Source organism: Athene noctua, chromosome 3, assembly GCF_965140245.1.
Source record: "Athene noctua chromosome 3, bAthNoc1.hap1.1, whole genome shotgun sequence".
Classification (NCBI taxonomy): Eukaryota; Metazoa; Chordata; class Aves; order Strigiformes; family Strigidae; genus Athene; species Athene noctua.
This window is the reverse complement of record NC_134039.1, coordinates 29,824,847-29,841,474: the sequence shown is the minus strand read 5'-3', so window position 1 is coordinate 29,841,474 and position 16,628 is coordinate 29,824,847. Positions and strand designations below refer to the sequence as shown.

Sequence of the window (16,628 nt, the reverse complement as noted above, 5' to 3'; positions counted from 1 at the left end):
TGGAAGCCAGAAAAAGCATGTAAGTTATTTCACCGAAACACAACAGAAGCATCCTTCCCTCTCATCTAGTGTCTGATGTAAGACACAGTTTACCTTTGTATAACTCTGCGGTCCTCTCTAGCTCCTCCAATCTCTTCACCAGTCCATCTACATGGAAACAAGAATCAGAATACAGAACTACAACAGTCAAATCCAGGACATGGTTAAGACCTGATCAACTGGAAAAAACACCAGTTGCATAACTTTGGTTCAAATTTTCCTCATCTCTTAATGCCTGTCCCCTGGTCCAACATGGGAAGCTTTTAAAATAATTGCAAACTGATTTTACAGTGTGGGGTCATCACCTATTGGCATTCACTGAGTTGGTCCCCACTTAATTTGATCTATTAACTTGACCCTAGCTAACATTTAAATGGCCCCAATAACAGGATATATCACTCAGGAAGGGCAGAGGCAATCACAACAGTGAGGCATAGCGGAAGGAAAGGATTATGAAGGAATAATGTGGAACATGCAAGGAACAATAAAAAGTAGGTAAGCACAAGAGGATAAGTGTTCCCTTAAGAAAATGTCCTCCTGGACAATACTTACCATTGCAAAGTATGGCTCGGCTTAACCCCAGGGCATCTGCTGTCCCTGAGCTCATGTTCTCTACCAGTCGATGCTTTACCTTCTTCAATACTAAAGGCCAAAAGAGAGTTGCAAACCAGGATCAGGGACATTTCTGTGGGCATGAAAAGCACACTAGCATACTTCACCACTTTCTCAGGCATTGAATAAGCTGGCCAGTCTGAACTTAACTCACCACTGAGGTAGTGAGCAGAAAAAGAATACCATAGAACCTAGTTGTTCAGTCCAGCTATATACAGCACATCTTCTATCTTGACTATTCCGCTCTCACATCTTACATACTTCAATCAATAGAGCTCTACTACTTATTCTGGAAGACCATTCCAATCACTTTGCTATAAGCTACCTATCATGGTATTTGGAACTAAACTTTGCTTATGCTACTTGCTGTATTACTTGAACTGAAGTTAGGAGACCAGGCTGAAAGCAAGACAAATAGGATTTAATGCTCAAAGTTATCCCTTTGCTTACTTTTATCCCTTGGATCTTAGTTAAACGCTTTTGTCAGACCTTGATGGAATTTCTGTCTTTGGTGGTCATACACTGCAAATTACTAGAGACAGTTATGCCCTCTTTGGAATCAGATGACTCAGCTACGTTTATTCAGAGGCAAACTTGCAGGGATGCCAAGTGCCTGCAGCTCCCAAGAACTCAGCTGGAGCCACAGTGTTCAGCATCTCTGGAAAATATCATATTCTCACCACACTTCTGTTTCCCCAGAAATCAATCTTACTCCTCACAATTTTACTGAACCCCTGTCAACTCATTATCACCTTAATCACCATGAAACGAAATGAAAGCACAGTGAATAGAGAGAATTTTTTAGGAAAGTGAGAAAGGTAGACCATATAAAGGAGATAGCTGTGAGGCTTAGTGCAAAACACATCCTTTGTTTTAGAAATAAAGCCTCTCCTCTCTCCTGTAAAATTTACAGTTGTAAAAAACTCAGTGTTGATAAGCATTTCATCACTGTTCTCCAAGCTGAGAAACTGCAACCAGTGTTTTTCAGTAGACACATTTCTGCATACAGCTGAAAATCTCAATAGGTCAGCATAACTTACATGTATTAAAAATAAATTATCTCATTGAGTTTCATCCATGCTAAACACAGCACAGAAAAACAAGCCTCCTGCAACAACAGTCAAGTCTCAATTTAACTTTCAGGACTATTTCAAGAAGTCAGGGAAAGATTTTTTTGAAACTTGTAATACTCTTTGACAGGATCTGTTTGACAGTGACTGAGTTAAGAGGAAGAATAGAACCAGAATTTTACTTTGGTTTTAGTTGGGACTAATCTTTTCACCTCTCTGTGTCATTTTAACACTCTGGGAAAAAAAGAAACCAATCTTACCAATATCCAAAGACTTGCCCTGCTTTGGGTCAGCCTGAAGCTTGTTGTAGTGTATCGTCACTTCTCCCTGTAGAAAGAGCAAATCCAGAACTGCTGTGCTGGAAGCAAGTAGCAGCGGCTTCCTTTACCAACGGACAATAAACTGTCAGCTATGACCCAGAAGCTCCAGTGGCCCCCTCCTACCTCTCACCTTTACCATCTGTATCATCTTGGCCACCTCCACCTTGGTCTTTCCTTTGACAGACTTCCCATTCACTCCTGTGATTTCATCACCAGCTGCTACAGTGCCATCTAAGGCTGCTGGAGTGTTATCAAATACCTAGCAGAGAGGAGAAAGAGCACAGGTAGTCTGGAATCAAGAGGAAGAGAAAGGTGAATACAGAGCTAAAGAACAAAAAAGGGACAATTAGAGTCCTCCTATTTAACTCAGTTGTATTTTGTTCACAGTGAAGCTGCAGTTTTTCCTCTTTCCTAACTAAGAGGTGGGATGATCATCTTGTTCTCTCAGGAAGTTCTTGCCTCCAGGACACACTTCCCCAAACGCAGGATTTCTTGATGTTGAGAATGTCACACCATTCCCCTGTAAATTCTAACATGCTCTCCAAGGAGAATGGTAATTTCACAAGTTTTAATTTAATTCTTCCACACCTATTAGGTACTAGGGTAAGGAAATCTTATTCACTGGAAAGTAAGATGATGCCTCCCACTTTGAGAAAAATGAATAGCATAGGACTCTCCATGCTTTCCATCTCTCAGGCCAACACCATGTTACAAAGATGGTTTATTCTTCCTCCCTGAGTGCCCACCTGGACAATGTAGAGACAGGGGCAGTACTGTGCTCCTCCCCCAATGCTGATCCCAATCAGATTCTGAGAGTCCTTCTTCAGGGTCACTGTCCCAGGTACAGTGGGGATCCCCCTAGAATGAGACAGGGAATGAATAACTGAACATGGTTGGCAGAGTTGCATGTGTATGAAACAATTCTGGTATCTGAGTCAATACAAACCGAAAACATAATGGGTACTGCACATTTGAACTCATAACATCATCTCTGCCATACAGTCTACCAGCACAGGCCAGAAGAAAGATCTTCTGGGCTACCTTTTTTGAGACTGCATGCAAGGTGGGAAAGACACCCTCCTGCATTGCTAGGTGCTGAGGAAAGGCTATCATGTTTTAGAGAGTGTTTCACCTGCTCTTAGCACTGGAGTGAGAGGAAAACTTGCACAGCATAAACAAGATGCAAGACAAGTGCTCCACGTTAAATAAATTGCTAATCTCAGCAAACCTTTTACTTGTGCAGGAAATGCCAGTGTTACCCTCCTTACAAACCTAAGTAATCCTGAGTTTCTCTCCACTTCTTCTTGTCTCTTAATTCTCTTTCCTCCATTATAATTTTTTTTTTCTCTGGCTAAGGTTACTAATTTAGAGAAGATCTGTCAGCACCGCTTTGCAATCAGATGCAGGGTAGTTATTGCAGAGCAACAGAAAATGTTCTCCTTTGCTCACCAACACAACAATGCCTCATCCCCAGTCCCCAGAGAGAGCAAGAAATCAGGACTGAACAGCAAGTCTGAGTCTCCAATACGCAGGAGCAGGTAAATTTATCCACTCCCAGTAAGTTTTGGCTGCAAAGACTATTTCTATTGTTAGCAAAACCCAGGAAAAGGCAAGTGAAATACTCACAGTTTATCTTCCTCAATATCATAGTCCAAATCTGCAAACATTGTTTTAGCTAAGTGGAGCCTCTTAGTCTGCAACTGCTTATTCCAAACTCCCTGGGAAGAAAGAACATAATAAACCCCCATGAACCAATGATCTCAATAGAAATCTTAAGAGAATCAATCTGTCACCCTTGTTGATTCCTTTTTTTTTTTTTTTGAATGTCACATCATTGTCTGTTTTTATATCAAAGATGAAAACCATGTCAAAGGTCTCTGATTCTCTGTTGTGAATGAGAGAAGAGAAAGTCCTCTAGTTTAAATGCTGCATGTTTCAAACCCTGCACGTGCAGTATTTCCAAAGCACAGAACAAAACGTGGTCCTTTCTGGAAGCTGCCTCTTCACATGCTCTACCTGCACCAAGGCTCTTAAAGGCATTTACAGTTCTACCCTCTACATCCGTTAAAACTCCATTTTGTTCTTGACTTAGTAACAAGTTATGTCACTTTTTGACGCTCATCTATCTCGGGAGGCTACGCAAAGATTCTTCAACTCGTTTTCACAAAGAGCCTCATTATTTCCCCACGCACAAGCCCTTGTTTCATCTTCTATTTTAACTTCGGACAGTACTTCGTTTTGGTTTCGCGCGTCCTTCGGCAGCGCCATACCGCGGCTGCATCCTGCCGAGGCGGTTACCGCCACATCCAACTCCGCCAGCCGCCGACGGGCGACGGCTTCGCCGGCCGCTCGCCACACCGCGTCCCTCCTGGCAGCGGCCTCGCCCGTCGGGCACAGCCGCCGGGCGCAAGCGTGTCCACCACCCCCTGCACTGTCACCGGGCGGGGCCCGGGGGCCGCGGGGCGAGCGAGGGCCCGGCGCCGGAGGCTCGGTGTGGGGCCCTGGCGGAGGGGTCTCCTGCCGGCCCGAGGCCTCAGCCCCGGCCCGCAGACCCGGGGGAGGGGGACACTGGCCCGGCCATTCTGCGCGGGGCGCGGGGAGGAGCACGGCGCCTGCCCCCCGCCGAAACCGTCGCCGGGGCAGCCGCGGGGGGCGGCCCCGAGGGCGGGGGGTGCGGGGTGTCCCGTGGCTCACCGGAAGCGGCCGCCTGGCGCGCGGCACCGCTGCCACCTGCCGCCTGGCGCTGGCCGCCCGCAGACACGTCACCGCCGGGGCCGGCCCGGAAGCGCCCGCGCGCTGGGCGGGGCACCGCCCCCTCCGCTCGCGCCGCGTTGCCATGGGGACGGAGACCCGCGGGGGCGGGGGCGGGGCCAGCTCGCTCCTGCCGCCATCTTGAGAGCGGCGGTGGCGGCGCCGTGGCTCTGGGCGGGTAACCCAGGCTCCAGCTCCGCGCTACCGCTCCTCCGGGCAGGGGCTCACCTCGGCCTCAGGGGAAAGGGCCGCTCTCTCTCCGCCCAGCCAGCCCCGCTCCGGTGCGGCCGGTTCAGGGAGCTGGCCCGGCGGAGACTGGCTCTTGGGAGAAAGTGTCCTCAGGCTGTGCGTGTCCGTCCCCCCACCCCGTGCCCCAAGGCCTACGGGCCCCTCCAGCACCACAGTGTGCGGAGAGGGCGGCGGCAGTATGGCGGTGTCAGGCCCGCAGCCTCCAGCCCAGGTTTTGTGCTATCTCCAGCTCGGCTTTAGGTTTCCGTAGTTACCTTTGGCCTCAGTAAGTCACAGAGAGGGAGCTGCAAGGGTGGCAGCAGCTGAAGAAGAGGATGAGAACCAGTGAGTTGAACAGGTTTTATGGCACAGCACAAAACAGCAGCACTATGACTTGTACTGCTGTTATTAGTGGAAAGTGGTGAGCTATCAGCTGTTAAGTCACCAGGAGGAGCACCCAAAGTGTGCCCGCCTTGAGGGAAAGACCCTCTCTTGCACTTGGCACTTGGAAAAATACAGAGCTGTTGCTGTCACCTATGGAATGTGATGTACCCTACACAAATACACCCCGCGTCGGCCTCCCACGCAAAGGAGTGTTTCAGAAAGACATTTGTAAATGTGAACACATCCTAGTCTGATGATTCAGATGACAGCAGGGACACAAAGAGCTTTGAAACTGGTTGGCACAAACGCCCCTGCTGCAGGCAGGCCAGTGGGACCTGTGGAAGCAGGGATTGAAGCCAGTCAGCACAGCTGTGTACAAAACCACTGTGCTGTCATGTGTATGGCAGGATTGCCAAGCTGCTTCTGCCTGTTCTTCTCTTCTGCAATGTGTGTGTGTGGGTAGCGGTTAGGTGTTTAAATGAATTTTCTGCTTGTATCAAGACAGCACCATCACTGGGAGAATGCTTTGTTTTCCCAGAAGAATGTGGTTGCCTGTTGTGTTACGTGTCATCTCTTCCAGCCACTGCTGGCTTCTGAGCAATTACCAGGCTGCCAAACCTGACTTGTTGATGCGGCTCAAAAAAAAAAAGTGTGATCTTTGAACTGAAAACTCCTCTGTGACCAGGAACAAGGACTGGCTGATAACAATGACCTCTCCTGCTGGCTGAGAGGGTGGTTAGAGTTTGCAGTGTGCAGTCCCATGAACTTCTTGACTGCATACATCAAAACACCAACTGAAGCCACCCACAATACTAGAGCACAAGGGCAAGAGTGTGTTGTTAATAATCACTTTGAAGTCCTGAGTCTAAGAGGTGATTTATTTATGAAGGGAAGCTGAATGAGAAATGCAGTCCTTCAGGTGGAAGCTCTCTGAGGAGAAGAGAGTGACATCCTGACCCTGGAACTGACAGAAGTTTTACATCAGTGAAGCACTAGAATTAATGAGCCAGACCCTGATCTTGCATGTGAGGAGCTTGATGGGGCTCAGCAGTGCAACAACACTTGACTGCAGCTGAGGATGATACAGAGAAGACAGAGCCAGACTCTTCCCAGGACTTATACACAACAAAAGAGAAGCGGCCCTTGCCTCTTGCTGCTAGTTGCAGCACTAAATTCTGGCGCAATAAAAGGAAAAGAAAGTACTGTGAGGGTGGGTAAGTACTGTTATAGCAGCCCAGAGAGGTGATGGAATAGCCATCCCTAGAGACAGTGAAAATTTAACTGGAAAGATTCTGCAATTCTGTGACCCTGAGAGAGACCCTGCAACATTTGGAAATGTTTTGCTGTGTAATTCTCTTTCAAATTCTTGGATCAAAATAACCGTCCATAACTTTCTTCTTAGAATACTTACTTTGAAATGAAATCTTTAAGAAAATCTGTCCTCTTGTCCTTCTCAGAGCATATAACTTCGCTATTGACAACTAAGGGTTAACCTATTTGTGATACAGTTACATCGCAGCTGCCGCTGAAGTCCGGCCTGCTAGCTGGGCACTGCAGAACACAGAGGAAACCCAGCAGAACCCTCCCGAAGTTGACAGTTAATACAGAGGAGCTGATTAAGGGAATGTCACTCAGCCGATCATCGGCAGAGGCAGAAGTCGGGCCTGCTGCCTGCGCCATTCCACGGCAGGACTGCTCCGTGCAGGGGGTCAGGGAGTCCCACACCGTCCCTTGCTGTCTCTCGCTTCGTGACCATGGGCTTTGCAGGGTCACCCCAGAGGAAGTGACCACCAGGCCGTCCAGTTGGGCTTCATTTCTGAGCGGGGAGCTCCACCGTGTGGGCGCTGCTGAGAACTTCTGCTGCGGGAAGGGGGCCTCGGTTCAAGCGTACGACTGGGTTTGCAACGGTGAAATACTTTTCCTGTTTTACTGCAAGGAGAAACAAAACTTTCCCCCACACCTAGGAGGACACCTGCATAACATAAATCATTTGGCTGTGCCCAGGGGGATTGCTCAGGGCCTTGCATATGTCTGGGCAGCGGACTGGTTAAAAGAAGTCCCAGGACCTCATTTCTCCTGCGTCCGCCTTCTGCTCACTAGAGCTGCAGGGGAAAAGAACAGGCAGTGAATGTCTCCTTTCCTGGCAGCTCCTGCCATTAGAAAGAAAGAAAAGAGGCAGAACTGGCCTGAGGTAGAAAACCAGACCTGCTGACACTGACAAGGCCAAAACCTGTGTGTCTGATGTGCCTTGCTTTTGTGGTGTGCCCACTGATGTGTGGGCATTGTGTATGTCCTTCAGTATGTCCCTGAAGCATCAGCCTTTGTACCCATGTGCTGACTGACCCTGCCTTTTGTGTACTGTTGCTCCAACACGTCCGAGATCGATTGGATTCTCTTTGCATGAGATGGAGAACGAATCTGCATGTGCCCTAAAGCCATGTCTGTCTCAATATTAGAAATCCAGCTGATTGCCTCCTCCCAAGGGAAAAAGTAATGAATCATTGATGGAAATGGTTATCTAAAATCCACAAAATTAAGGCTAGCCAATGTGTAAAAAAATCCAGGAAGCTGTTCATTTTCAAGAGCAGGTCTGATTAATTGTATCAGAAATCTGAAATGCAGCTTTATCCTGAAAAGTGGGCTCGCTGCTTACAGTCCTCCAATATGGCTTGGATCAAGAAGGCTCAGTTTGCGAATGCAGACATTTTTCCACCCCCAAATAGACAGCCCGTGAAAAGTCAGCCCAGGCTCTGAGAGTCAAACCCCCTTCTGCTTGTCTTTCATCATGTGTAATAAGGAGTCTGCAAGCAGATCATATGTTGCATGACTAGTTAGCTTCTTGGCACTCAGATGGATTTCTCTGTACTGGGTCTGTGCTGAATCCCGTGTTTCTGGCTGGTTTTCTGCTGCTGTTGTCAGCATCAACACAACTAATGCTGAGCTAATATCCTCCTTGACTGTTGTCCTTTGAGCCGAGTTGTCTGTTTTGGGGGAAACTTTCAGTGGGTAATTTGTATTCCTTGCTCACCACTCCACAGCCTGCCTGCCCCATCCCTGCCCCACTTATGCTGAGCCCTCCAAACCCCTGCAGGGGCCTCTATGTGGGGCAGGTGGGAGATGGAGGTGGTGGTGGCCCCACTGGGGTGAAGTAGAGGACTGTCATACACAGAGGTGGTTTATCACATGCCAGGATGGGTGTTTGCTGTCAGCGCTTGCATCCTGGAGCTGCCAACTCAGAGAGGAAGGAGTGAGAAACATTGAAAACATGGCTACAAATGACCTGACTGCTTATTTACCAACCTGTACAGCTTATTGCCACTGTATTCAAACTCCTCACAGTTTCAGCAGAACACAGTATCACTGTCCTTTGGGGTTCAGGCTGACTTAGTTTGGACGGTGAAAAGCAGTATTTTTGTGCATTTTTTTCTTTTGTACTTTTTTCTTGCTGCGTGTTTTAATTGTCCTTCCTCTGAAATTTCCTGCGTTTAAAACTATCAGAAGCTTACCCAGAGGGGAATAAGCCTGGTAAAATGGACAATGCTCCATGGTAGATGCATTGTATTTCCAAATGGACCCAACATGTTTCACTCCCTCTCGACTTTGTCCCCACATATTTCTCCTCCTAGTCAAGGAGATAGGTTTCAGGAGCATCTGTTCTTACCTACCACTAATGTACTGCTCAGTGCTGACACCCAGAAGGTACAGCTGTTACATGCAAAAGCACTATTTACAACCTGAAAAAAACAGCAACTCAAATCCTAATGCTTTTTCTGAGACCCTGCATGTGGAAAGCATGAGCCCTGGCTTGGTTGATCTTTTTTAATTAGTAAGGCAGCTTTCAGCCTTTCCACACCAGGAACATGACCACACGCTATTGCATAGCCCAGGAGGACAGCCAGTCTGGTGAGGCACTATCAAAGCTTGTGGTCCTTGGCCTGAGCCCTTGGGGTGCCGAGCCCCACAGTGGAATAGCAACAGAGCGTATGGAGGACACATCTCATGAGGAGTGGCAGAGTGGAGGGTGGGAAACAGGCAGAGACTTGCCCTCATTATGCATGGGTCTAACATGCCCAATTACCCCATCCTCTCCTCACCTCCGCAATGTAAAAGACTCTTGTTGAGAGTGGTCATAATTCACGGTGAACACCCTGACTCCCCCTTACTCCCTTCACACCCGCTGCTCTCCATTTTCCTTCCAGAAAAAAATGTGTCTTTGATGGAATGAAACGGCTCAGTCAAACAACCCCTCAAATGGTTGGGGACCCCTGCACTTGGCCACCCTTACCCACTTCCCAGCTCTATTTCTGTCCGAGTTTGGAGTTTAAGTGGGCTGACCTTGTGCCCTGACTGCCCTGGGGGTCAGTGATGAAAGCGGATGGAGGCTTCACAGTCAGGTCTCTTGTGTGTGACTCTTTTGTTCCCGGGACAGGGGTGTGCAGTGCCTGGGACAGTGCTTAATTGTTCAGGGGCACTGCTTTAGCTGTCATGCCCTTCCCCGGGTGGCCTCAGCCCTTCTTGCTCATGCGTGGGAGGGAGGCAGCTTCCCCACTTGGGGTAGGGAGGAGGAAGCAGAGTCTGGGTTGCTCGGCATCATTTCTGGCTGTTTATCAATCTGTGTAATAAATTTTGCAGAGTGCCAGAAAGCCAGAAAAAAAAATAATCAAAAAACCCAGAAGAACTTCCTGGAATTTTGTGACTCCTGTCTGTCACTGGATGCATCCCCTGTTGTCCTGTGGTGCTGGCAAGAGCAACCATCACCTTGCCCTGGCCAGCTCCTGGGTCCATGCACTGTGTTCCATGGAATGCACCCTGTCACCAAGACTGCCCTCTGCCCTTCTGCACGTGTTTAATGAGGAAAGCCCGATGTGTCAGGCCTGAGGCACTGGGCTTAGCCCGAGTGGAGGTGATGGGTTCACAGCAGGGAGTGCAGAAGCTTTGGGTTGGGGTACATCAAACCTGGGTGGTATTGTGAGGGAGCAAGCCCAGGACTGAATGTATTGAGGCTCCTGGAAAGCTTTGCTAGGCCTGAGCTGGCACCCACACCTGGCACTGCCCTGAGGACATGCAGAGGAGCAGTGGGTTTGCTGTAGGTATGCATGGGCAGGGGAAGGATGCTGGACAACCTGTGGGTGTAATGATAAAGAGCTGACAGTTTACCATGATGGAGGTAGGTCAGCAGAGCTCACCATAACCATGTGGGAAGCCTTGTACTACTCAGTATCTCTTTGGCTGTCCCCTCAGCATCTTTCTCTTCACAGCAAGTCCTTCCTGAGCTTTACATCTTCATTACAGCTGGAGGCTGGGGCAGGAGCCTCCACAGCAGGCCCTCCCCTCTGCCATTTCAGGGAGTGACTGCAGAGGAAATGGATAAAAGGAGTGGAGGGTCAGGGTTTAATTACCCCATTGTGAGCAGAGACAAGTGATGGACAGAGACTGTCAGTGGGTCACCAATTAGCTGCCATGAAGCAGACAGAGGAGGGGGGAAATGTGATGAGCCCCTGGGACAGACTGATGTTGGGGAGAGCTGTGAGACATGGAGATGGCAGCTCATAATGGGAGACACTTTTTCTTTTAGTTGTTCCCCCATTCCTTCATCCCCTCTTTGTCCCAGCTCCATCGGGAGCCCTGTGTGCTCAAAAGCCTCCCGCTGGGCCCTGGCTGCTTCAGTGGTTAGGGTCAAGGGCTGCTGGGGTGGCAGGTCCCCTTGGGGAAAGGAGAAAAAGGTGGGACGTGCCCTGCCAAATGTGCTAAGCTCTTGTCTTCCTGTGGGGAGGCAGCGAGGAACAAGGGAGGGAAGGAGGAGGGAAAGGGCAGGAGGGAAGGAAAGGAAGAAGGCTGAAGGAAGTGACTGCTGGCAGGTGAGGTGTAATACACACGCAGTGCCCCTCTGTGCAGGTGTGAAAGTCTCCTGCAGAGACATCAGCCCAACCAAAGTGGAAACCAGGCTGCCTATCTCCAGTCCCACTGCCTCACCACTGCCTCCCTTGGACATGGCTGAATGCCTCAGGTAATAAATCTCTCTCCCCTTTGCATTCCTGGCATCTGGGATCTGTTGGCTCTGGGGCTGCAAGAGACCAGGGTTATTCTCTTAACTGATCTGGTGACCTGCTTTTGTGTAAGCAGAATGCAAAAGTAACAAGTTTCAGTAAGTCTTCTGCTCCCGACCCCATAGGTACTTCCCTCTCCTTTCCTTCTCATGCTTGTCTCAAGCCCTTGTTTCTCATCCCACCACACTGTCTCTGAGCCCAGCCTCCCTTTCCTACATACTCGACAACTCAGTCAGCTCTTATCCTGACCCTGCCCTCAGTCTGCCATACAATGTCACACCTAACCTTCCTCCTCCAGTCCTATTACCCTTGGTCTCAAGACTCCTCTTTCTTCTCCTTTTCCCTACAATCCCTCTACACATCCTCTTTTGGTTTCTGACCTTCAGTTTCTAACTTCATCCAGTTGTCCTCCAAGGTCCTGCTTCCTGTTTCCCCTCTCCCTATCACTTCTGCCCTTCCCTCTCCCTTTCTTGCCTTTCCTCACTCATCCTTTACCCCTCTTTCCTGTCCCCTTCACACCTCATCTCCCAGCATTGTTTGCATGCATCGTCTCTGGAATCATGAGATCACTGTTTTTTTCTGTCTCTGTCAGTGGGAACATCACATTAAGGAGCGTGGATAAGTGACCGGGGGCCATTGGGGTGACTCTGGCACCCCCTCTCCCCACCCTCCCTACCCCTCTCTTCTTCTGTATCAAAGGAAGCTTTGTTATCCAAAAGCAAAAAGAGAAAAGCAGATAAAAAGGCGGAACATGTGATCTCATTGGCTTTATTTAGCCATCCAGCTCTCCCTCTTTCTTGATTCATCCAAAATTATCTAAGTAAGAATCCATAATCCATCCTTCTGCTTCTCATCTGTGAAAGAGATGGTGGTAGATTCCTTTTTCCGAAGCAACTTCAACAGCAGACCTCTTGGTCTCCACAAGGTGCAAAGATGACACTGATGGGGCTCTTTAGGCAGTGTAATGCCTTTGGCTACAGTAGTCTCCACTGCAGGACTGTGGGATCCCACCCTGTGAAGTGGAATTCGAACCCGGGAGAAGCAAACACTTTTCCTTTCATCATTGCTAAATGGGGGTTTCTAAGAGGATCCAGCAATGCATTGCTTCATCATGGGCATTGCTTGGGGGGGGAAGGTTTATGTTTACAGCATTAGATGCACAACGTTTGAATTAACAAGATTCTGGATCTGCCAAAGACTTGCTTTTTTGACAAGGGCAAGATTCTTCATCTCAGAGTGTTTTGGTTGTCCTCTGTGATGGAGATGATCAGTGTTTGTACGATAGAGTAGTGGGAGCAGTGGGGCACAGCTGGGATTGCAGTAAGGATCTCTGTGTCAGGATTCATTTAGATACTATCAAGCCAGGAAGCAGGAAGAGGATTATTATATATTCCTTAATTGTTACATATTAAATGGGTTTGATGCTTTACAATGAAAGCTGCTCTGCGTGCAGTTTCAAAACAGATATGGTTGACTTAGCACAAATCTTTATTGTGGGCACAGTCATACAGATATGAGGAGTGTGTCAGTGCACCATTTGCATGATGTTTTAACCAGTTTGGTTAAAATCCACTAGACAAGAAATTGTTCTAATGTGAGAATATAATGGCCCTTTTATCTGTATAGTCCATTCCCCTTCTCTACAGGAACAAAAATTGCCCAGATAACGCCTTACATCCACAGCTTTGTATGCGTGTGTGCGGGAAGTCACTAAGGCTGAAATTTAATGATTGTTTCAAGGGCCTTCCAAAATATTTAAGGCACTGAATGGGAGAAGAGTGCAGAAAGCTTGGCCGATGGAGTCAGGCAGCATATGCTGTGCTCATCTAAAGCACAACACAGACTGAGATGGACTCGGGACAAAGGGTAGTCAGAGGAGTGAAGAGGGTCAGTGGAAAAGATGAGTAGAAAGGCAGAAACAGTGAGATTTGCTTCAGGTGAGACTGAAGAATTTTATTTTCTTGCAGAAGGCAGTATCAGTGAAAGATATACCCAAATGCTCTAAAAGATAGGAAGGTGGAAATCTGGCTGGGGAATTGTTTCTGTTGCAGAAAGGTCATGGTGGAAGTTGCAGTGACTTTAGCATCATGTGAACTTTTACATATCTATGTATGTACATGCAAAATGACTCAGTGAAGCAGTATGAGAAAGGAGACTATAGCTAGAAGGATGTCTGTAGGAATGCCTGAGGTCAGATTTCAATGAGGAAGACATGATATCCATGGGGATGTGGCACAGCTTTTCTGTGGTAGGAGAGCATGCAGCAAGAAGATTTACAGCAATGGTGCGGAGAAACTGTATGACATTACAACCTATCCAACAAAGATAGTTGGCTCCAGCTAACAAACAGCTGAATCAGTAAATATGGAAGCAAGAAAGTGACTTTTTTTGTGCCTCCCATATGTTTTTTAATAAATGAAATGTTCCTATAAAAATCTAGACCCATTGAAGCTGCCACTGGACTCCTGCCAGTTCTCGGTCCCTATCATTTGATTTTCCTGAAACAGGCACCATGACTCCATTCGCAAGACATTTCCATGAGCAAGTTGGGCTGATTCAACTTACATCCTGCCCTGTTGTGTCTGACTCATTTTTCCCCATCGCTAGGAGAAGCCTGAGGGAAGGCAGAGGGCCCTTCACATAGATGCTCAAGGTCTCTATCAGATAATAGCTGAAGAAATATTTGCCATGACTGCGCTATGGTCATTTTTTGCCATTCCTTAGTCACTTGGCAGCCAATGGAGGGAAGAGGGAGTGCAGGGTGGGGGAGAATAAATGAGACAGAGGGACAAGAACAAAAGAATCTTTTGTGGTACAGAGAGAGAGAAAAGGGAAAGCATCACCAAATGCCCAGAAGCCATGTTTGTAACAAGAGACCTATTCTCTCAGCTACTTGGAAAACAACTTGGAGTAAAAGGCCCTGGTTGAATTAACCCTTCATGGATGTGACTTACTGATCATGCAGGAGAGAGGCATAGCCATGGGAGGCGTAATCTGTGTGGGGAGGTAGTGGTGGTGGCTCTTGGGCAATTTAAAGCAAGCATTGGTTGTCTGGGAAGAGGAGGTAGATGACGTTTGGCGGTTTGACCATACCAAAGTTTTAAAATGTCAGATGTTCTTTCTTCATAGGAGCTTCAGTTCTGGCAAAGATCACTGGAGGGTTTTTTGCAGCGTATGAGGCACTGACTCTTTTCCATTGACATTTTTTCTAGGGACACTGGCACCTAGGACTGTGAAGAGAGAAAGGAAAGGAAAACACCACCCCTAAAATGTTTTATGCAGCATAATCTTGTCCCATCATAGCCTCTGTGAATTCAGTTCCTATTGTTTGCCTTCAAAAAATCCCTTCTCACACATTGCATCTTTCTTGCTCATGTCTTAGACCTCCCTTTGGCTGAGAAGAAAAATTTTACTGTAGTTAGGGTTTCTCTATACAAATGGATTGAAGGTAGGCCATATCACCCATCCCCAAAGAAGCAACCAGCTTTACTTCATTGTGAACACTCTCCCTTAGCCTCCTCCCTGCCCTTTCTAAAGAGGCTTCCTCTTTTATTGAGTGAATCTTTGTGTGAAAGAGGACTTCTGTGATGATGATATGAGAAAAAGTTCTACCCAAGGAAAGAGAATCTGCACCTACTTGAAGATCAAATATGGGATATTGGCATATGCCAGGTCAATTTGTATCTGAGCTTGCTTCTGGGTGCTCTGCAAATTATAAGAAGTGAGACAGCCAGATAGACCAAGTGAGATAGCCAGATAGAGAAGGGACAGCATCCTGCCTCTGGAGACTCCTCACATAGTGCCAGGCAAAGGGAAGCAAAGAGCAGTTTGGAAACAGAAAGATAATCCTCCTCTCTGCTTCCCTGCCTTGCCAGGACAGAAGCAGTATCCACAAATCATGGGTCACCCACCCCCCTTGGCTCGATGGTGTGGATGGGGAGGATGCAGTGGTTGCCCACGGAGCCTGCAGTCAGGTGGGCTGCTGAGCGGATGCGAGATGCACACAACGTTACGACTGTGCTTTCGTAAATAAGCAATCACATGGGACTCGTGCGTGTGTTAGAGCAGTGCTTTGAAAACAACCAGGAAAATCATGTGACAACAGAAGTCTGCAGGCTCCCAGCCCTCCCCCACTCCCTAACCTTCTCCCTTCCTTTCCTTTCCTTTCTATCTCCCTCTCTGGCTGGCTGGAGCTCAATTTTACTCTCGCTAACCTCATCCTGGGCTTTGGGGTGCTTGTACTGGCACTTGGTCTTGGCGTCCAACCTACCTGTGCCACTCAGACGACCTGTGTTGTATAATGTCCCCTGCAGCTCTGCCAGGGAAATTTTCAAATTCAGTGTCCTAGAGGGACTGAAGGACATTTACCCAGAGGGGAGGCTAAATATGAGTAAACCCATTTGGGATTTTCACTACTGCAGCTCTGAGTCCAGCAGAAATTGACTTTTTCTTGGTGCTACAGTTTTAATACCTGACTGGCACCTACTGGTTTCACTTATAAGGTCAGAAGAGCGAGTTCTGGAGTCTGAATGGCAGTTTGGAAACTAAGTAACTTGAAGGTCTCCACTGCTCCCTCATTCACAGTAGCACAGCAAGGCAGGAGTCTCAGAGCATTAAGACCTCAGCTGAGCTAAGAGCAGGTAGTGTTCTGTGTAGAACAAGTGCCACCACACTATCAATAAATGCATGTCCTTGAGCCTTGGCTCTACTGATGGCCTCCTATTGTAACTAAGTTCTTAGATGCATAAGGCTACCAACCTTGCTGAGTGCAAAAGAGCTCAAATAGTTAGGAAGAAACTGAAAGATTTAGTGGGCTGTGCCAGGTGAAGCTCAACCTGTGCCACTGCCCTAGCACTTGGTTAGTGTTTCTGATTACACCTTTTTCTACTGTATGTTCCTCCAGCTATCATTTCTTCCAAGCTGGCCTTTCCTAGTTTAGAAGCTTGGTATCTTAGTCTCCGGTCCATAAGACCTTCATCTTTTCCTGCGGTGTTTCCCCAAATGCATTTCTGCTGACTGCAGTCCTCTTTTCTCTCTTCTCTTCTCTTCTCTTCTCTTCTCTTCTCTTCTCTTCTCTTCTCTTCTCTTCTCTTCTCTTCTCTTCTCTTCTCTTCTCTTCTCTTCTCTTCTCTTCTCTTTTCTCTTCTCTTCTTCTCTTTCTCTCACCTTACCTCTCG

At 47.8% G+C, this 16,628-nt stretch overlaps 1 protein-coding gene across 4 annotated transcripts in view; it reads right to left on the bottom strand.

Moving 5' to 3' along the window:
* Window positions 1-16,628, bottom strand: part of PICK1 (protein interacting with PRKCA 1) — a 34,764-nt gene that overhangs the window by 8,288 nt on the left and 9,848 nt on the right. Inside the window, exons 1-7 of one of the 4 annotated variants that reach the window (XM_074902479.1) lie at window positions 4,736-4,816; window positions 3,668-3,759; window positions 2,788-2,899; window positions 2,172-2,300; window positions 1,982-2,048; window positions 592-681; window positions 94-147 (exon numbers count right to left, since the gene is read on the bottom strand). In XM_074902479.1, the coding sequence (XP_074758580.1) occupies window positions 94-147; window positions 592-681; window positions 1,982-2,048; window positions 2,172-2,300; window positions 2,788-2,899; window positions 3,668-3,708 (493 nt within the window). In that variant the 5' untranslated portion in view covers window positions 3,709-3,759; window positions 4,736-4,816. Of the gene's footprint in view, window positions 1-93; window positions 148-591; window positions 682-1,981; window positions 2,049-2,171; window positions 2,301-2,787; window positions 2,900-3,667; window positions 3,760-4,273; window positions 4,658-4,735; window positions 4,817-16,628 lie in introns of those variants that run through there. The other 3 variants (XM_074902477.1, XM_074902480.1, XM_074902478.1) reach the window with 3 other exon arrangements.